This window comes from Staurois parvus, unplaced genomic scaffold, assembly GCF_062004578.1.
Source record: "Staurois parvus isolate SC_StPar_1 unplaced genomic scaffold, SC_StPar_1.0 ptg002113l, whole genome shotgun sequence".
NCBI lineage: Eukaryota > Metazoa > Chordata > Amphibia > Anura > Ranidae > Staurois > Staurois parvus.
In genome coordinates, this window is record NW_028319909.1 from 3,677,492 (window position 1) to 3,700,334 (window position 22,843).

General features: G+C 45.2%; 1 protein-coding gene across 1 annotated transcript in view; it reads right to left on the reverse strand.

Moving 5' to 3' along the window:
• Positions 1-4,772: 4,772 nt before the first annotated feature.
• Positions 4,773-22,843, reverse strand: part of USF2 (upstream transcription factor 2, c-fos interacting) — a 56,638-nt gene continuing 38,567 nt past the window's right edge. Inside the window, exons 6-10 of the mRNA XM_089665010.1 lie at positions 17,647-17,734; positions 16,244-16,302; positions 10,336-10,430; positions 10,113-10,244; positions 4,773-7,931 (exon numbers count right to left, since the gene is read on the reverse strand). Of these exons, the coding sequence (XP_089521136.1) occupies positions 7,842-7,931; positions 10,113-10,244; positions 10,336-10,430; positions 16,244-16,302; positions 17,647-17,734 (464 nt within the window). The 3' untranslated portion in view covers positions 4,773-7,841. The remainder of the gene's footprint in view (positions 7,932-10,112; positions 10,245-10,335; positions 10,431-16,243; positions 16,303-17,646; positions 17,735-22,843) is intronic.

Consider the following 22,843-nt stretch of genomic DNA (forward strand, 5'->3'; position numbering starts at 1 on the left):
GTGGAAAGAGAAGGACAGGAGATGGGATGAGACTGTAGGGGGATTTACTAAAATTAGAGAGTGCAAAATCTGGTGCGGCTGTGCATAGAAACCAATCAGCTTCCAGGTGTTGTCAAAGCTTAATTGAACAAGGTAGAAGCTGATTGGCTACCATGCACAGCTGCACCATATTCTGGGCGCTCCAAATTTAAGTAACCCCCCAAGGTAATTCACAGAAACTACCTACTAAACCTCATCGATTTACTAACTGCTAAAACCAATGGCCACTACTCCATACTCTTACTACTAGACCTCTCTCTGGCCTTTGATACTGTTGACCACCCACTCCTTCTCAAACTCCACTGCCTTGGCCTCCAAGATTCTGATCTATCCTGTTCTCCTCCTATTACAGCGCTCCTTCAGTATTACTTATAAACCTGGCTCCTCCTGTCCACTTCCTTTCTCAGTAGGGATCCCCCAAGGCTGTTTTTGGACCCCTTCTCTTCTCTATCTACACCTCCTCTCTTGGTCACTTGATAACCTCTCATGGCTTCCAATACTACCTCTAGACCGATGACATCCTAATCTATCTCTCTATTCCTCACCTCTGTCCTTCAGTCTCCTCTCACATTACTGACATATCAGCATGGATGTAGCACCATTTCCTTAAAGTGGAGTTCCACCCAAAAGGGAAAATTCCGCTTCAAAGACTGGCCCCCCACCCCCCATTAAGGATTGGCATCTTTTAGGGAGCGGGTACCCGAAAATGACAGTTACCCGTCCCACTGCAATCGCTTAGGTGATCGGAAGTGGAAGTTGTCCTCCTACCCTCCCTCCCCGTAGTCTTCTGGGACACGTGACAGGTTCCAGAGGACTACGGCACCATTGAGGAAGAGTAGAGCTACTTGGCATGCACAGTGGGCACCCGGCTGTGAAGCCGCAAGCTGTCACAGCTGGGTGCCCACACTGAAGATGCCGGAACACAGGACGGCTGGTAAAACGGGTTGCAGTGAGGACACCGTGGGATCACGGGACAGGTGAGTGGTTTTTTTTTTTTTTTTAAAAGTCAGCAGCTAGTTTTTGTAGCTGCTTTTATTTATTTTTTTACAGTGTGAGTGGAACTCCGCATTAAACGAAACCTCTCTAAAACCAAGCCGATAATATTCCTCCCTGCTCATGCACCCCTCCATGACTTTTCCATTAAGATCACTAATACAACCGTCAGTCCCTCCCCTCACACCAGGGTACTTGGTGTAATCCTAGACTCTGACCTATCCGATCGGCCCCAAATCCAATCGCTGTCAAAAGGTTGTAGACTTCACCTCCTTAACATCTCTAAAACTCACCAATTCTGTCAATCCCTCTACCCTTCTCTGCCAATCCCTCCACCGGCCTCCATTCAGTGTCCTCCACCCTTCTCTGCCAATCCCTCCACCCCTCTCTGCCAATCCCTCCACTGGCCTCCACCCCTCTCTGCCAATCCCTCCAATCAGTGGCCTCCACCCCTCTCTGCCAATCCCTCCACCCCTCTCTGCCAATCCCTCCACTGGCCTCCACTCAGTGTCCTCCACCCCTCTCTGCCAATCCCTCCACTGGCCTCCACCCCTCTCTGCCAATCCCTCCACTGGCCTCCACCCTCTGCCAATCCCACCACTGGTCTCCATCCCTTTCTGCCAATGCCTCCACCCCTCTCTGCCAATCCCACCACTGGCCTCCACCCCTCTCTGCCAATCCCTCCACTGTCCTCCATCCCTCTCTGCTAATCCCTCCACTGGCCTCCACTCAGTGTTCTCTAACCCTCTCTGCCAATCCCTCCACTGGCCTCCACTCAGTGTCCTCTAACCCTCTCTGCCAATCCCTCCACTGGTTTCCCATTGCCCAGCAAATTAAATTATAATACTAACAACATACAAAGCCATTCACAACTCTGCCCTGAGCTACATCACCAATCTCGTCTCCAAATTTCACCCAAACCATCCTCTCCGCTCCTCCTGCTCTTAAGCTCCCTTGTCTCCTCCTCTCATGCTCGTCTTCAGGACTTCTTCAAAGCCTCTGCCATCCTCTGGAACTCTCTACCTTAGTCTCTTCCAGCTATCTCCTACTCTGGCTACCTATAGGAAATCCCTGAAAACTTACCTCTTCAGGGAAGCCGATCACACCTCCAACTCCACATTTATCACCTCCATCAACTCATCCCCCACAGTTATAACCTTTTGTACCACTTGCCCTTCCCTATTAGATTGTAAGCTCTTATGAGCAAGGTCCTCTTGTATTGCACCTGTACTGTCGCCCTTTATATTATAAAGCACTGAGCAAACTGTTGGCGTTATACAAATCCTGTATAATAGCCCAGCAGGGAGGCAGGTCAGTGCAGCAACAGCACTGTGTTGTCAGCCTAAACAGGAAGTTAAGATTTCTGACAAATCCACTTTTGGTGCTTGCAGTTTTTTTTTTTAATTAACGCCGACGTCTCACAGTCCTTTAAGAGGTTTCTGATACCGGGAGGCAGGCCAGGGTTTCTGATCATGTGACCGCTGTCATTGGCTCAGAAAGCTCCCGATCGCCAGTAGAGATCAGATTTCCATTAGCTGCCAGTAGCACATTGAGCGTGCGCTCTCGGCACAGATGTGTTTACATTCTGGTATGCATATGTGATGGGAGTGACTTTTGGGGGTGGGGGGACCCCTCTATCATCTCCCCAAATCCCTCTTATGTGTAAAGGCACCCTGTGCCTGTAAAGGGCGCAGGGTGCTGTCCGGATATTGTGTAGACATGTACAGTGAGGAACAGAAGTATTTCAACCCCCTAGGATTTTGCAAGTTCTCCCACTTAGAAATCATGGAGGGGTCTGAAATTCACATTGTAGGTGAATTCCCACTCTGAGAGACAGAATTTAAAAAAAAAATCCAGGAAATCCCATTGTATGATTTGTAAAGAATGTATTTGTCTCGCACTGCTGAACAGAAGTATTTGAACACCTAAGAAACAGCAAGAATTCTGGCTCTCAAAGACCTGTTGCTGTGCCTTTAAAAGTCCACCTCTACTCCACTCATTCATCTAACTTAGTAGCACCTGTCTGAGCTCTTTAAAGACACCTGTCCACCCCACAGTCAGTCAGATGACAACTACTACCATGGGCAAGACCAAAGAGCTGTCAAAAGACACCAGAGAAAAAATTGTGGCCCTCCACAAGGCTGGAAAGGGCTACGGGGCAATTGCCAAATAGCTTGGTGAAAATAGATCAACTATTAGAAAATGGAAGAGGCTAAAGACGACTGTCAGTCTGAAGTTTGCCAATGACCATCTGGATGATCCAGAGGAGGCATGGGAGAAAGTCATGTGGTCAGAGGAGACCAAATTAGAATTTTTTGGTCTAAACTTCACTCGTCGTGTTTGAAGGAAAAAGAAGGAAGATTTGAATCCCAAGAACACCATCCCTACTGTGAAGCATGGGGGTGGAAACATCATGCTGTGGGGGTGCTTTTCTGCGAAGGGGACAGGACGACTGCACTGTATTAAGGAGAGGATGAATGGGGCCATTTATGGTGAGATTTTGAGCAACAACCTCCTTCCCTCAGTCAGAGCATTGAAGATGGGTCGTGGCTGGGTCTTCCAACATGACAACGACCCGAAGCACACAGCCAGGATAACCAAGGAGTGGCTCCGTAAGAAGCATATCAAGGTTCTGGAGTGGCCTAGCCAGTCTCCAGACCTAAACCCAATAGAACATCTTTGGAGGGAGCTGAAACTCCATGTTGCTCAGCGACAGCCCCGAAACCTGACAGATTTAGAGGAAATCTGTGTGGAGGAGGGGGCCAAAATCCCTGTTGCAGTGCAAACCTGGTCAAGAACTACAGGAAACGTCTGACCTCTGTAATTGCAAACAAAGGCTTCTGTACCAAATATTAACACTGATTTTCTCAGGTGTTCAAATACTTATGTTCAGCAGTGCGAGACAAATACATTCTTTAAAAATCATACAATGTGATTTCCTGGATTTTTGTTTTTAAATTCTGTCTCTCAGAGTGGCAATGCACCTACAATGTGAATTTCAGACCCCTCCGTGCTTTCTAAGTGGGAGAACTTGCAAAATTGCAGGGGGTTCAAATACTTCTGTTCCTCACTGTATAGGTGCGGTGTTGTCCATTGTTCACTGCCATGTGGTTGTTCCATTGTTCTCTGCCATGGAGCTGCATCCCATTGTTCTAGCAAACTATTATGGGATGCATGTGTTCCCCTATTGTCTACTGCCATGTGGTGTATATCCCTTTGTTCTATTGTCTTGGTTTGGTGGGGGGTGTTTCTGGCAGCCCTTCCCCCTGATGGGACGGCCTGCTGATGTGTTTCCTGTTCCTGGTTGTATTTCCCTGCCCTGTGTATATATCTTGTTTGTGTTAAAATAAAGCAGTTGACTTCCTGTCTTAAGAAGAGTCTGGTGCTGTCTATTTCCTGCATGATCAGTGGTGGTGTCCAGGGATCTGTGTTCGGACAGGGAAGCTGGAGTCTAACGGAAATACCCAAGTGCGGTCTGGGTCCGTTACAGCATATATGTGGCCTCTCGCCAGTAAGGCCCAACATACCAAGAGGCCGAATATGTACGTACCGCCGGCATCAACAGGTTGAAGGGATAAAACATGAGAAAAACATGCATGTTTTATGGAGATGTACCGATCATGTGGGGGGTTTTATTTTGCCCTGACATACACTTTAATGAACGAAGTGATTTTTTTTTTTTTTTTTTAAATGATCCAGTTTTGTCAATTAGGAATCGGCCATTAAAAAAGTAAATAATAAACAGTCTTTTTGTTTTTTAATAAGAGATTGACATAATTTGTATGCTAGCAACTTTTAAAGGGATCCAAAATTCACTTATCCAGCTCTGTGCATGAAATAATAATACAACAAAACAAAGTTTAAAAAAAAAAAAAACAAGATAAAAAAACTCATTACACCATGCCAATTTTGTACATTTACAAGAGCTATGCAGCAAGCAGACCTGGATGTAGGCATCTGTACCAAACTACCAAATCATTCAAAGCTGATCTCCAGGGAAATGGGAAAAAAACTGCTCTTGTAATGGGGCTTCCCAAAATGCTCCAAGGGTTAAATGAACTTTTTTTTTTTGCTTAGGGTACCATTAACCACTTCCTGTCCTAGGTGAACACTTTGCTGAGAGCGCTGCAACAAGCGGATGTCAGAAAGCATACTTGGGATCAGGAGCTTTCTAATCATGTGACTTCTGTAACTGCCATTCACAGCGTTCACTTTTGGAATGCCCGCCTCCTGGAATTTAGATCCTCTTAAAGCAGGGGATGGGCAACTGTGGCCCTCCAGCTCTTGGTGAACTACAAGTCCCATCATGCCTCTGCCTTTGGGAGACATGCTTGTAACTGTCAGTTTTGCAATGCCTCATGGGACTTGTAGTTCTACAACAGCTGGAGGGCCACAGTTGCCCACCCCTGTTTTAAAGGGTTGGGAGGTGGAGGCGGGAAGGGGTTAAAATGTTTTAATTACGTATCCTTCGCCCACCCCCCCGGCTTCCTCCTTTCAATGTGACCAATTCCCTGAAGCCGCTTCTCTTCAACAGCTGGTCTGGTAGGCACAGCTCTGGCATCATCATGGACAATGCAGGACCAGCAGTCCCGTGTTGTAAGTGAGAATGCACAGGGAGCCCACCCATAACTGGGACCATTGGAGGAAAGTGCCGGCTGCCAGGGGAGCTCACAGGATTTGGTGGACAGCAGCAGGAGCTGCTGCCTTCATGTCTTGTTGAGTGACCCTAGGTCAGGGGTAGGCAACCTGTGGCTCTCTAGCTGTTGTGGAACTACATTTCCCATGAGGCATTGCAAAGATTACAAAACTGACAGTTACAGCTATGACTTGCAGAGACATGATGGAACTTGTAGTCCTGCGGCTCTCAGGTTGCCTACCCCTGCCCTAGGTTCACATCTGTGCGGGTGGTGCCGCTGCGGATCCGCACGAAAATCCGCACAGAGGAATGTGGATCCGCGGGTGGGTGCCATTAGTTCTGATGGCACGCCGCCCGCACTGGTAAACGCAACCGTACTGGGAACCTCGGCTGCGTTTTCCAAAGAAGTGTCACGGCATGGAAGTCCATTTAAATGAATGGGCTCCCGTGCAAAACGCGGCCCGCACGGCTGCATAGATGTGAACCGGGGGTAAGAGAGGAGACGGGCACAGAGCTGGATCGAACAAAGGACTCAGGGGGGTGATACAACTGCTGGGACATTTTTTTACCTTGAAGAAAATAACGCATTAAAATAATAATAAAAAAAAACAAAAAACCCTGCCTTAACCACCAAAGTACCAGCCAGCAATGTGACCAGTTCCTCGAAGCAGGGGCGGACTGACAACTCATGGGGCCCCCAGGCAATAGGGGAACATGGGGCCCCTGTGTCCTTGCCCAAAACTCAAAAAAGCCTATGAAAAAGGTACCAGGGACATCTCATGGGGCCCACTACTGTCCCCAGGGCAGCGCCCGAGTTTCCAAATGGTCAGTCCGCCCCTGCCTCGAAGCCTCTTCTCTTGGGCGCTCTGGCATCATTATGTACAATGCAGGACCAGCAGTCATGTGAGGACACTGACAGCCAACCCACAGCTGGGACCATAGGAAGGAAGAGGAGAGCGCCGGCTGCCAGGGATCCTTTTCTCCTGGTAACCTAGGCAAAAAATTAGCATGTCCTTTGCGGGGGTGGGGGGAGCCCCACTGAAAGGGGAGTTTTTTTTTTTTGCAGCTCCCCAGATTTCAGTTTAAAGACGTTTTTAAAGAAAAACCTATTTACAGATGGCGATGGACTGTATGAAGCTGCTGAGAGATGGATAAAGTGCATAGATACACCTGATGGCAATCCGATTAAATATTGCTTTTATAGCGAATATCCTTACAGGACTTGGAAAGCAAAAAAACAAACAAACAAAAAAAAAGAAAAAAAAAAAAAAACACAAAACGGACCGATATTGATGCAAAGGCTTGTCATGACCTGCTTGATACATAGCTCTCTATCGCCACCTCATGGTAGTTTTAGGTTGCTGCAAAAAGAAGGTTGAGTTGGGGGTATTGATCAGGTTTTTAGTGGACGTTTACATACCTTAAAAAAAAAAGGAAAAAAAAAATCCAAAGCTCGCAGGCAAATAACTTGTGCCTCTAGCAGCAGATGCGCTCTTAGCTTACAATAATTATTCATCCCCGCAAAGTTTATTCTAAAACTACATGTGATTCTTCCATCCTTCCACACATGCTAGACAGTCACAACTGCTGTTTTTTTTTGTATTTTTTTTCTTTAAAAGAAAGCAAAAAAAACAAAAAAAGGGATCGAGGGGTGAAAGGAAGTTACTTTACCTAAGTTTTCATTGCTAAAAGTCTAAAGGTAGGTTCGTATTTATATATTTATAAAAAAAAAAAAAAAAAAAAAAAAAAAAAGAAGAAGAAGAGCAATGCAATGCGTTTCTTAACCTTCTAACTCCAAAATTCCTCCCCCCACAAAAAAAAAAAAAAGTCAAATTCAGGTCCCGCTGGCAGTGAAGAGGCCTGGCCGTTCTTCGAGGTGCTCGAGTTCGTTAGTCCAGGAAGTGGAGGGTTCTGCCTCCTGCAAGGAAGACCCAATGTTTGTCCCTCACACCCACCCCCTCCACCTTTCTGTGTTCACATGCCCAGATGTCCTTTTTTTGAGGATCGACAAAAAGATCTTTGACACGATACATTAAAAGGGAGTGGGAGGCCGGGTAAGAGGCGGGGTGGTGGCAACGGTAAAAGGAGAGGGGTGCTAATGTACAAGTTTCTCCGTGGCAATTTCAATCCCTAAACAAAAAAAAAATCCCCACGATGTGGCTCGGTGACGGATCTACGACCTCGGAGTCTCTTCCACGATCTTGATGCTGTGCTGCTGCAGCTGCGCTCTCAGAAGTGTGTTTTCGTCCTTCTGTTCTTCGATCTGTAAAAGTTAGAAGATATCAATGTGGCGGCTGTGACTGACGATGCAGAGAGTCAGAATCCACACTAAAGACAGGGAACCTCCATCAATACAATGCAAATCACCCGACGAAGGTAGCTAGTATATACATATTGCGGGGCGATTACAGCACGATCGAGCTTAGGCTTCGTACAAATGAACACGCACATACATGAACCACTTCACGCCGGCCGAATGCAAATGTGTGGCCTTCCGGCGTCTGGGCCTAGACGCCGAGCGGCCACACATTTGTGTTCTATTAAAAAAAGAACATATGTGCTGAGAGCGCACGCTCCCAGCACACGAGTCTGGTACTCAAGGAAAGGTCCCGATCTTCTCTTTCGATCGGGACCTTTCCTGATCATGTGACTTCAGTGACGGCGGTCACATGACCCTAAACCCCGCCCCGCCTCCTGGCTTCTGAAACCCTTAAAGGGCCTGGAGGCACCGGCGTGAAGGGGTTAACCACTTCAAGTAGCATTAAACTCTCATTTTAAAGTAGTTATAAAGCCTAAACATTTTGTACCTAAATGCATTCCTTGCATTAACCCCTTTGCGATGGCGCTTCCCTGCCCTTTAAGAGGTTTCAGAAGCCAGGAGGCGGGGTTTTAGGGTCATGTGACTGCCGTGATTCGCTGTCAAGGTGGTCACAAGATCAGAAAAAGGTTCCAATCGCAACGGGCCCTCTTTCAATGCAGCGCTGCGCATATCTGTAACTCTCCTCTCCCCCCAATTCCTGGTCCCACTTTGCTGAGGCAGCACAAGCCATTGGCTCCTGCTGCTGTCAATCAAAAGGCAGTGACGAGGGAGCAGGGGGCGGGGCTGAGTTCTGTAGCTATAGACTCTGCAGACAGTTGGCGACTTCTGTGCATTGTGCGCTTCAGCATGCGCTGACCCCACTCTGTCATGTGGCGTGGCCTACCACTTGGTACATCTTTAGTATCCAGGAAATGTCACGGATGGACTTATTGCACAGGTGACCACCTATCACGGGACCACGCTTGGAGTCACTGAGCTCCTGAGAGCGACCCATTCTTTCACCAATGTTTGTAGAAGCAGTCTGCATGCCTAGGGGCTTGATTGTATACACCTGTGTCCATGGAGGGGATTGGAACACCTGAATCACATGATTGGGAGGGCGGGCCCAATACATATGGCAATATAGTATATGTGCACAGTGGTGTATTTAGGTTTTGTGCTGCCCTGGGCAACACAAAAATTGGAGAACACCCCCCGCCACAGAAAGAGCCTGACATTGACAAAGAGCACCCCTGCGCTCCACCCAAGCCTTTCACTACCACTGCCCCCCACACCATCCCCCATGACAAGAGAGAGAGTACAACACTCACCTTCACAGCTCCGGACATCCCCAGTAACGAGAGTCGGGCTAAGCATACACCGTCATGAAACCCACAATATCTCTTGGAACCCACCAGATCCCCATGCTGCGTGCGTCCCTTCTTCCAAGGGGCATTGCTGCCCCCCCTGAAAAATGCCACCCTAGGCAAATGCCTTGTTGCCTTGTGGTAAATACACCCCTGTATGTGCAGTGTTTAGGCATTAAAGCTCACCCTTATGCCATCGCACATCTGTGTTACAGCAACAGGTTAAGGAGGTAAATGTGTATACTTTTGGCAATACAGTGTATATGTGTAGTCTGGTGTCGCTGTTTTGTGCTGGGAGCTTGCTCAATCATCGTCACCAACAGCTCCCGGTCAATTAGCAATGATCTGGAGTCCATAGGACAGGCTCCTGATCATGTGATTACTGTGACATCCAATAACAATCACCACATTACCAAAAAGTCCACGGGGTTACGATCTCCAAGGGTTGGCAGTAAAGGATTAGAAATGCTGCAAATACAGCAAAACACCAGTTGATCTGCCAACAATCCTGTAAATCTCAAGCAGTGTTATCAGCCCTGTGCCGGACAACAGAACACATCGCCCTGAAGAAGAGGTATGTCCTTTGTGACCATCAAGGAACATGCTTCATCTTTAAATATATTTTGCCTCCTCTTTGCATGATTCAAGTAGCTGTCGCAACAAAGCCAAGAAGCAAAGCCCTTACTACAGCGACCTGGAAAAAAAGTGCCAAGTCCTGAAAATGTACCAACTCAATGAAAAAAAACCTGAGCGGAACCCTACAAGGGGTATAACTGACCTGCTGACGTAACAGCTCATTGTCCATCTGCAGCCTCTCCACCTCCTTAAATGTCTCCTGCATACGCTGGCCAGTCTGGCGCAGCTCTCGGATGTAGTCACAAGCTTTGGACAGAATCCCACCTTTACTTTGCTGGAAATGGACATATGACAAGTATTTAGTTATTGAGATTAGATGGATTTGTCATTTTTGAAAACAGACATTATAGAGTGACAGGTCTTACTGCTCCCGTTTTGCTGCTCTCTGTGTTGCAATCTGGAATGATTTTGGACAGCTGGACAATCCAATTGTTAATCTTGTCTCTTCGCCTTCTCTCCACTGTGGGGAAGAACAAACTGTCAGAATCAAATTCTTCAGACACAGAAAAGTCATTAACAGCTAAGTTCCCCTTTAATCACTTAAAGCGGAGTTGCACCCAAAAGGGGATGTTCTGCTTTAAAGATTGGTCCCTCGCTCCCCATTAAAGATTGGCACCTTTGGGGAGCGAGTACCCGAAATTGACAGGTCCCCGCTCCCACTTCCGCTGCGTTCGCCTAGGTGATCGGAAGTGGAAGTTGTCCTCCTACCCTCCCTCCCCGAAGTCTTGTGGGACACGTGACAGGTGCCAGAAGACGATGGGGCCATTCAGGAAGCACAGCACTACTCGCGCATTCTGCTTTAAGGACTGCTTTCCCGCTCCCCATTAAGGATTGGCACCTTTGAGGAGCGGGTACCCAAATTTGACAGGTACCCACTCCCACTTCCGGTCCAATCCCCTAGGTGATCGGAAACAGAAGGTGTCCTCCCTCCCTCCCTGTAGTCTTTTGGGACACGTGACAGGTCCCAGAAGACTACAGGACCATTCATGAAGTGCAGCGCTTCTCGCACATGCGCAGTGGGTACCCGGCTGTGAAGCCGCAAGCTGTCACAGCCGGGTGCTCACACTGGGACAGGTGAGTGGCTGTTTTTTAAAAGTCAGCAGCTACAGTTTTTGTAGCTGTTGACTTTTATTTTTTTACACAGTGAGTGGAACTCCGCTTTAAGCTCCAGAAGATCTTACCCCCCTCTTACCAGGCCATTTTTTGCTATACTGCACTGCGCTAATTTAACTGGTAATTGCTGGGTCATGCAACGCTGTACCTAAATTAAATTGATGCAAATTTTTTCACACAAATAGAGGGGGATTTTTTGGTGGTATTTGATCATCACTGGGTCTTTTTATTAATTGAGATATAAATGGACTGAAAATTTTGAAAGAAAAACCAAAACAATATTTTTTTTTACTTTCTGCTAAAAAACATCCAGAAAAAAAAAATAAAAAAAGTGTTCATAAAATTTGGCCATAATTTATTCTGCCACATATCTTAGATTTAAAAAAAATCCAAATATGTGTATATTGATTGGTTTGCGTGAAAGTTATAGCGCCTACAAACTATAGTGTATATATATATATATATATATATATACAGTCAGGTCCATAAATATTGGGACATCGACACAATTCTAACATTTTTGGCTCTATACACCACCACAATGGATTTGAAATGAAACGAACAAGATGTGCTTTAACTGCAGACTGTCAGCTTTAATTTGAGGGTATTTACATCCAAATCAGGTGAACGGTGTAGGAATTACAACAATTTGCATATGTGCCTCCCACTTGTTAAGGGACCAAAAGTAATGGGACTTAATGATAATCATAAATCAAACTTTCACTTTTTAATACTTGATTGCAAATCCTTTGCAGTCAATTACAGCCTGAAGTGTGGAACGCATAGACATCACCAGACGCTGGGTGTCATCCCTGGTGATGCTCTGCCAGGCCTCTACTGCAACTGTCTCAGTTCCTGCTTGTTCTTGGGGCATTTTCCCTTCAGTTTTGTCTTCAGCAAGTGAAATGCATGCTCAATCGGATTCAGGTCAGGTGATGGACTTGGCCATTGCATAACATTCCACTTCTTTCCCCTAAAAAACTCTTTGGTTGCTTTTGCAGTCTGCTTTGGGTCATTGTCCATCTGCACTGTGAAGCGTCCAATGAGTTGTGAAGCATTTGGCTGAATATGAGCAGATAATATTCCCGAAACACTTCACAATTCATCCGGCTGCTTTTGTCAGCAGTCACATCATCAATAAATACAAGAGAACCAGTTCCATTGGCAGCCATACATGCCCACGCCATGACACTACCACCACCATGCTTCACTGATGAGGTGGTATGCTTAGGATCATGAGCAGTTCCTTTCCTTCTCCATACTCTTCTCTTCCCATCACTCTGGTACAAGTTGATGTCGGTCTCATCTGTCCATAGGATGTTGTTCCAGAACTGTGAAGGCTTTTTTAGATGTCGTTTGGCAAACTCTAATCTGGCCTTCCTGTTTTTGGGGCTCACCAATGGTTTACATCTTGTGGTGAACCCTCTGTATTCACTCTGGTGAAGTCTTCTCTTGATTGGTGACTTTGACACACATACACCTACCTCCTGGAGAGTGTTCTTGATCTGGCCAACTGTTGTGAAGGGTGTTTTCTTCACCAGGGAAAGAATTCTTTGGTCATCCACCACAGTTGTTTTCCGTGGTCTTCCAGGTCTTTTGGTGTTGCTGAGCTCACCGGTGCGTTCCTTCTTTTTAAGAATGTTCGAAACAGTTGTTTTGGCCACGCCTAATGTTTTTGCTATCTCTCTGATGGGTTTGTTTTGTTTTTTCAGCCTAATGATGGCTTGCTTCACTGATAGTGACAGCTCTTTGGATCTCATCTTGAGAGTTGACAGCAACAGATTCCAAATGCAAATAGCACACTTGAAATGAACTCTGGACCTTTTATCTGCTCATTGTAATTGGGATAATGAGGGAATAACACACACCTGGCCATGGAACAGCTGAGAAGCCAATTGTCCCATTATTTTTGGTCCCTTAACAAGTGGGAGGCACATATGAAAACTGTTGTAATTCCTACACCGTTCACCTGATTTGAATGTAAATACCCTCAAATTAAAGCTGACAGTCTGCAGTTAAAGCACATCTTGTTCGTTTCATTTCAAATCCATTGTGGTGGTGTATAGAGCCAAAAATGTTAGAATTGTGTCCATGTCCCAATATTTATGGACCTGACTGTATATACACATATACATACACACATATACACATACATACATATATATACACACACATACATACATACATATACACACATACATACATACATACATATACACACATACATACATACATATACATACATACATATATACACACATACATACATATATACACATACATATATACACATACATACATACATATATACACATACATACATACAGTGGGGATCGAAAGTTTGGGCACCCCAGCTAAAAATTTGTATTAATGTGCATAAAGAAGCCAAGGAAAGATGGAAAAATCTCCAAAAGGCATCAAATTACAGATTAGACATTCTTATAATATGTCAACAAAAGTTAGATTTTATTTCCATCATTTACACTTTCAAAATAACAGAAAACATAAAAATGGCGTCTGCAAAAGTTTGGGCACCCTGCAGAGTTAATATCTTGTACTGCCCCCTTTGGCAAGTATCACAGCTTGTAAACGCTTTTTGTAGCCAGCCAAGAGTCTTTCAATTCTTGTTTGAGGTATCTTTGCCCATTCTTCCTTACAAAAGTCTTCCAGTTCTTTGAGATTTCTGGGCTGTCTGTCACGCACGGCTCTTTTACGGTCTATCCAGAGATTTTCAATTATGTTGAGGTCAGGAGATTGTGAAGGCCATGGCAAAACCTTCAGTTTACGCCTCTTGATGTAATCCCCCGTGGATTTCGAGGTGTGTTTAGGATCATTATCCATTTGTAGAAGCCATCCTCTCTTTAACTTCAGCTTTTTCACAGATGGCATCAAGTTACCATCCAAAATTTGCTGAAATTTTATTGAATCCATTTTTCCTTTTACTCGTGAGATATTCCCTGTGCCACTGGCTGCAACACAACCCCAAAGCATGATTGATCCAACCCCATGCTTAATAGTTGGACAGAGGTTCTTTTCAGTAAATTCTGTGCCCCTTCTTCTCCAAACGTACCTTTGCTCATTCCGGCCAAAACGTTCAATTTTAACCTCATCAGTCCATAGAACTTGTTTCCAAAATGCATCAGGCTTGTCTATATGTTCATTTGCAAAGTTCAAACAATGATTTTTGTGGTGAGGACGTAGAAGGCGTTTTCTTCTGATGACTCTTCCATGAAGACCATATTTGTACAAGTAACTCTTTATAGTGGAATAGTGTACCACAACTCCAGTGTCTGTCAGATTTTTCTGGAGGGATCGTGCAGTCAAACGTGGGTTTTGAATTGTTTTTCTCACAATCCTGCGAGCTGTTCTGTCTGATATTTTTCTTGGTCTTCCAGATCTTGCTTTAACTTCCACTGTTCCTGATGACTGCCATTTCTTAATTACATTCCGAACAGAGGATATTGACATCTGAAAACGCTTTGCTATCCTCTTATAGCCTTCTCCAGCTTTGTGAGCGTCAACTATTTTCAGTTTCAGTTTTCTAGACAACTGCTTAGAAGAACCCATGGTGCTGATTGTTGGGGCAAGGTCAGATGAGTCTGGGCATTTAAAACCTTTGAGATTGACATCACCTGGTCTTCCCAGACGATGATTGAGAACAATCCATGACACTGGCAGGTCTCAGCTTGGCAAAGGGGGCAGTGCATGCTATAAATTCTGCAGGGTGCCCAAACTTTTGCAGACGTCATTTTTTTGTTTTCTGTTATTTTGAAAGTGTAAATGATGGAAATAAAATCTAACTTTTGTTGACATATTATAAGAATGTCTAATCTGTAATTTGATGCCTTTTGGAGATTTTTCCATCTTTCCTTGGCTTCTTTATGCACATTAATACAAATTTTTAGCTGGGGTGCCCAAACTTTTGATCCCCACTGTATATACACATACATACATATATATATATACACACACACTGGAATTTTTTTTTTTGTTAATACTATTAATGGCGTTGCTCAACAATGGGACATGCGACTGCATTAATGAGGAGGGCAATCTGACACTGACTACCAGCCACTGACATCACCAGTGACACTAATACAGTGATCACTGATTTTATAAACTGTTGCTATACTAACTGGCTAGAAAAGGGTAAAATTTAGGGCTATCAAGGGGTTAAATGTGTGCCTATGTGTAATGTGTGCTTTACTAAGAGATCTAAGTTTCTCATCCTTGCAAAGCAAGGGAAAATCCCTGCAAGACACAGAGATCTTTCCCCCTGTACAGAGCGCTGTGTTAATTATCAACACAGAGTTCTGGGCTGTGATTGTACACAGCCGATCAGCAGGTCCCAGCCGTGAATCATTGGCCAGGATTCGCTGACAGGCTCCCGCTTTGTACAATCACAGATGGTGCATGTGCACGCCCGAAACTCTGAAGTAGGCATCGACTTGCAAGTACGTCGCTTTGCCATTAGCGGTCGCCCATCCGCAGTACGTTGCGGGCTGGTGAGTAGGCGCTAAGTGGTTAAGAAAAAAATAATTAAATAAATGCACATCTCTTTGCAGGAAAAAAAATGTGCATTTATTACTTTTTTCCAATGAGCATTGCACCCATGATCAGTAGATCAGCTCTACCTCTGAAGAAGTGCGTGCGCATGAAACGCGTCAGTTGGAGCCCAGTACGCCATTGAAACTACGCCGCCGGTGCCACGTGGAGGCCCGGCGGCCATCTTTAATCTTAAAGGCCTTTTCAGCTTCTGCAGACCCAGATTGATCCCTGCACCAGCCTTTGAGAGGAGGAATTTTCCACTTCACACACTTCTGTAAGGATTTCTGTGACCTGCTGGACCTCCATTTCGCCACACGAGGGCGCTTCATCTCTACTATCTTCAGCTCCTGCCCATTACCAGACCAGAAAAGAGAGGGGAATCTCCATGATATCATATACACATGCGTATTATTAATACGTTTCTGGTTAGTGCGCATTTCTAACCTTTGCACTTGGAATCAGCGAGCACCATTACTGGACTGTGATTTATTGATTTATTCATTTGCTTTGGTTTCATTTATTATTTATATCTGCCCGCAATATAGTAACATCACACAGCGCTGCATTTTCTTTATATAAGTAGATGCAGCAATGTCACAGCCAACCATGTACCTTCATTGTGTTGCGCTCGGCGCCTCTCATCACGCGGAGTTCTGTTTCCATCCATTTTCCTGATAAGAAACAGACAAAAATGAACCAGCTACTTTATTCTAGATAAGATACATGAACATTAGATTAGAATGTGTGTGAAAAACGGCAGCACAATGCCACGAGGACAGGAATGGAAAGTTTTATGAGACCATGAAAGATCTGGACATCATTGTACTGTAACCAATGACACAGCAACACAAGCAATCTTCAAATCAAATCAACCTAAGAGCTGCCTGAAGAGACTGTGAACCATTTGATACAGCTCATCCACTCCCTCATCATATCACGACTCGACTACTGCAACTCCCTCCTCACTGGCCTGCCTCGCCGCTGGCTATCCCCGCTTCAGTCCATCCTGAATACGGCTGCCAGACTCATTCACCTTTCCAACCGCTCCATCTCCGCCACCCCCCTCTGCCAATCCCTCCACTGGCTTCCGATTGTGCAACGGATCAAATTAAAATCCTAACACTGACATACAAAGCCGTCCACCATACTGCCCCGAACTACATCACTGACCTAATATCCAAGTACCACCCCACACGCACACTCCGCTCCTCACAAGACCTCCTTCTCTCTAGTTCCCTGGTCTCCTCCTCCCATGCCCGCCTCCAGGACTTCTCCAGGGTGTCACCCATCCTCTGGAACTCCCTGCCCCAACCCATCAGATTATCACCTACTCTCCTCTCCTTTAGGCGCACCCTGAAAACCCCTCTCTTCAGGGAAGCCTACCCCACCCCCTCCTAACCTGCCGACCTCCTCCACTCTTCCTACCACTCCATCCCCCACAGCTATCTCCTCCTGTGCCACCATCCCCTCTTTCTTAGATTGTAAGCTCGAAAGAGCAGAGCCCTCAATCCCCTCATGTTTTGCATTGTATTGGTATTGTTCTGTCACATGTTCTGTCCCCCTTTGTAATGTACAGCGCTGAGCGAACTATTGGCGCTTTATAAATACTGTATAATAATAATAATAATTTGGCACACATGACTCTTCACTGGAGTTCGGCTTTTAAACCAAGCTCTAGGTAAGCACTGGCCAACGTACTTGATACAGGGGGCCTCATGTATGGCCCTTGCCATCACTAAGGGCTGCAAACAGAATGCAGTAAACTGTGAACATGCTAGAAGAGTTGTTGGATACTGGAGACATACCTTAGCAGTCATGGAATGGGTCCATTTTACATGAGACTGCTAGAGATCATGGTTATTACAGCCCCTTTACAAATGAATGCTTCCAAATTTGTGCCCCTACAGCCCCTTAAAAAGGACTAATGGGGAAAGGGGTGGGCCGCATAGAAGAAAAAAAAAAAAAAAGGGTGAAACAGGAACATATCAGAGCTTAAGACAGTTACTGGTACGTACGGAGAGTAAGGATGAGTGCGTGGCGCTATAGTCCTCTGTGTTCCAGCGGGAATCACATCTTGAGGGGTCATCATGACGTAAAATTGCCCTAAAAAAAAAAAAACGAACATAAAATTGTTAATTGCCGGCTGCCAGACCAGCTGCTGACAAGATCACAATGGAAAAACTAAAATGAACCCCTTGCCCTCCTGAGGATTTACCCCCCTGTATCTGACCAGGCCATTTTTTGCGTTACGGCGCTGCGTTACTTTAACTGATAATTGCACGGTCATGCAACGCTGCACCCAAATGAAATTTACTTCTTTTTTTTCCCCAAGAATTGAGCTTTCTTTTGCTGGTATTTGATCGCCTGTGCATTTTTTATATTTTGCACTATAAAACAAAACAAAAAAAAAAAACAATTTTGAGAAAAAAAAAAACAATATTACTTTTTGCTATTAAACATGTCCAGTAAAAAAATTTATAAAATCAAATTTTGTCATAAATTTAGGACAAAATTTGCGTGTCTTTGCTAAAAAAAAAAAAAAATAAGTGTAAATTTCTTGGTTTACGTGAAGGTTATAGCGTTTACAAATGGCGGTATAGATACTGGAATTATTTTTTTTATACTAATAATGGCGGCGATCAGCGACTCATAGCGGAACTGAAGCGGGCATTCTGACACTGGGGGGGGGGACTGACTTGGTGTCACTGACATCCCCAATGACATCAATACAGTGATCAGTGCTAAAAAAAAAAAAAAAAAAAAAAGCACTGACACTGTACTAATGGCACTGGGCAGGAAGGGGTTAATATGAGGGGCAATCAAAGGGTTAACTGTGTGGAGGGAGTGTTTTACTAGGGGGGTGGTGTGTTGGTGCTTCACTGGAAGCACACTGCTTTGGATGGCTGTGCTGTGCAGTGTGCCTGAGCCGACAGGGAGGAGGACTGTTCGTAAACAAAGCAGCCCTCCTCCCCGTCAGAGATCCTCGGTAATCACCGGATGGGACCCGGTGATTGACAGCCGCGAAAGGCGGTGCAGGTAGGGTGCTCGCGCTCGCCTCCTACCCAAAAATTCCAAAATCAAGAATATATAGATATGCGATTTTGCGCACCCCTGCCGCCCTGTAGCAGTATATCTTCTATAGGGCGGCAGGGAAGCGGTTAAAAAGGTACAGTTCACTTCTAGTCTATTTACATTGTCGTCATTCAAGCCCTATTGAAGAGGGCACTCTTGAACACCCAAAACACTTTTAGGACTGTACCCCCTGACTTTCATTAGAATAAAGTTGAACCTGGACCTCTTAGCAGTGGCGAAGCATTTCAATTTGAATTTTTGTTACACAAAACTGCTAGAGCGGCTTTATTTAGGACTGGAATAGCACACACAGTATCAAGAAAGTGCAGAAGTTACAGTGGGTGAAGAGTGGAATGCTAGGAAATGTCTAATGCAAACACTTACACATTACCTAAGCATGCCCTGTAGCGTATGTTTTAAAAAGATAGCTATAAATACCTAGTTTTCCTTTGGGTGGCCATGTGATCGCTTGGTCTCTTCTTCTTCTGCCTCCCCCCCCCCCCCCCCCCACCGAAGAAGAAGGAAGCGCTGCTCTGTAGAGTCCAGACAGGAACCCTCCCCATGGAGGCTGCTGTCAATCTGCAGTTAGGGGCAGGCCAATGGGCATGGCTGTCAGTTATTCAGGCAGACCTGACTGAACAGTCCATTCACCCCTATGGACTGGTGGATGTAAACGGACTTGTGCCCATTTACACCCACCTACCTCTGATCCGATCTTGTCCGCTTAAAAAAACAAAAAAAAAAAACAGAAGGGGATCCATCCTGCTCCGTCTAGCCCAGGGGTGTCAAACTGGCGGGCCCTCCAGCTGTAGCAAAACTACAAGTCCCATCATGCCTCTGCCTTTGGGAGTCCTGCTTGTAACTGTCAGTCTTGCAATGCCTCATGGGACTTGTAGTTTGGCAACAGCAGGAGGGCCGCCAATTTGACACCTGTGGTCTAGACCAGCGGTGGGCAACCTTTTTTTTCAACTGAGCCAAATCTCGCCAAAACCATGATTGAAATTTATTTTGAGAGCCACATTTTTAAAACTGAAAATACATCCCCCATATAGTAATTCATCCCCCATATAGTAATTCATCCCCCATAGTGTAATTCATCCCCCATATAGTAATTCATCCCCCATCGTAATTCATCCCCCATAGTAATTCATCCCCCATAGTAATTCATCCCCCATAGTAATTCATCCCCCATAGTAATTCATCCCCCATAGTAATTCATCCCCCATAGTAATTCATCCCCCCATAGTAATTCATCCCCCATAGTAATTCATCCCCCATATAGTAATTCATCCCCCATAGTAATTCATGCCCCATATAGTAATTCATCCCTCATAGCAATTCATCCCCCGTATAGTATTTCTTCCCTCGTATAGTATTTCATCCCCCATATAGTATTTCATCCCTCATATAGTATTTCATCCCCCATATAGTAATTCATCCCCCATATAGTATTTCATCCCTCATATAGTATTTCATCCCTCATATAGTATTTCATCCCCCCATATAGTATTTCATCCCCCCATATAGTATTTCATCCCTCATATAGTATTTCATCCCCCCATATAGTAATTCATCCCTCATATAGTATTTCATCCCTCATATAGTAATTCATCCCTCATATAGTAATTCATCCCTCATATAGTATTTCATCCCTCATATAGTATTTCATCCCCCCATATAGTATTTCATCCCTCATATAGTATTTCATCCCCCCATATAGTATTTCATCCCTCATATAGTATTTCATCCCCCCATATAGTATTTCATCCCTCATATAGTATTTCATCCCCCCATATAGTAATTCATCCCTCATATAGTATTTCATCCCTCATATAGTAATTCATCCCTCATATAGTATTTCATCCCTCATATAGTATTTCATCCCCCCATATAGTATTTCATCCCCCCATATAGTATTTCATCCCCCCATATAGTATTTCATCCCCCCATATAGTATTTCATCCCCCATATAGTATTTCATCCCTCATAAAGTATTTCATCCCTCATATAGTATTTCATCCCTCATATAGTATTTCATCCCCCACAGTACTATCCCCCCCTTCTAGTAAGCCAAGTCCCCCGTGTCAATTCACTTACCTTTTGCGTTCCTCTCGCTGTCTTCCCGCGCCGTTCAGGTCTTCAGGGCGGACTGTGAGAGGAGCCTAGCTCCCCTCCCCTCACGTTCGGCATGCTGCCCCGCCTACACACATCCTGACAGCCACATCCGCGGGCCGGATTAAAAGGTCCGCGCGGACTTTTGGGGCTGCCAACCGAGAGAAGGCAGGGGAGCGGCCGACCGAGAGGAGGGAGGGGAGCGGGCGCCCGGCACACAGAAGAGCCGCATTAGAGTGGGTAAAGAGCCGCATGTGGCTCGCGAGCCGCGGCTTGCCGACCACTGGTCTAGACCAGTGGTGGGCAACCTTTTTTTTCAACTGAGCCAAATCTCGCCAAAACCACGATTGAAATTTATTTTGAGAGCCACATTTTTAAAACTGAAAATACATCCCCCATATAGTAATTCATCCCCCATAGTAATTCATCCCCCATATAGTAATTCATCCCCCATATAGTAATTCATCCCCCATAGTAATTCATCCCCCATATAGTAATTCATCCCCCATAGTAATTCATCCCCCATATAGTAATTCATCCCCCATATAGTAATTCATCCCCCATAGTAATTCATCCCCCATATAGTAATTCATCCCCCATATAGTAATTCATCCCCCATAGTAATTCATCCATCCTATAGTAATTTATCCCCCATATAGTAATTCATCCCCCATAGTAATTCATCCCCCATATAGTAATTAATCCCCCATAGTAATTCATCCCCCATAGTAATTCATCCATCCTATAGTAATTTATCCCCCATATAGTAATTCATCCCCCCTATAGTAATTCATCCCCCCTATAGTAATTCATCCCCCCTATAGTAATTCATCCCCCCTATAGTAATTCATCCCCCATAGTAATTCATCCCCCATAGTAATTCATCCCCCATAGTAATTCATCCCCCCTATAGTAATTCATCCCCCATAGTAATTCATCCCTATATAGTAATTCATCCCCCATAGTAATTCATCCCCCATAGTAATTCATCCCCCCTATAGTAATTCATCCCCCATAGTAATTCATCCCTATATAGTAATTCATCCCCCATATAGTAATTCATCCCCCCTATAGTAATTTATCCCCCCTATAGTAATTCATTCCCCATATTGTGTCAATTCACTTACCTTTGCTCCGCGCGTTCCTCTCGCCGTGTTCCCGCGCCGTTCCGGTCTTCAGGGCGGACTGTGAGAGGAGAGGAGTTCGTCATGCTGCCCCGCCTACATCCTGACAGCCATTGTTTGCCACGCTCCGCGGGCCGGATTAAAAGGTCCGCCGGGCCGTAGTTTGCCCATTGCTGGGCTAGCTGCTGAGTCCTGACTTTTGGGGCGGCCGCCCGAGAGGAGGGAGGGGAGCGGGTGCCCGGCACACAGAAGAGCCGCATTAAAGTGTGTAAAGAGCCGCATGTGGCTCGCGAGCCGTGGCTTGCCGACCACTGGTCTAGACGGATCAGATCAGAGGGCAATCGGGTGTAAATGGAGTCCACATGGCAACCCATACAGCAAAAAGGGCTCTGAAACTGGTCGGACACGGACCTGTCGTCTGCCCGCTCTGCTCTGCTTAGCAGGGGATCAGCGGACAGATGCTGATCAAAATGTAGTTGCCCCTCGTGTGAAAGGGGCCTTCGTATATATGGAAACTTTAAATACATTTTTATTTGGGTTTTCTGGCACTCCAATCTAAACATTTCTAATGTCCTTTAGGAAGGTACTGATGGGAGCACTTTGCATTATCCCATCCCCCCGACCTATCAGGGTCACTGCGAGGAAATCTCACATGTCATCCTTGATCCTTTATTTCATATCATGAGGCAGTGACCCAGAAAAGAAGATCTCACTGCTGAGGCACACAACAGATAGAAAGCCAGCAAGTGAATCATTCCACCGCTGTCCACCCATAGGTAACAAAAATCAGTTTGGAGCAATGTGGCCCTTAAAATGTTTAAAAGGAAAAAATATTTATTGTGCTGTAAAAAGCAAAACTTCGCTTGAATGCAAAAGAAAGATTAAAGTCATATTTAAATCCTGA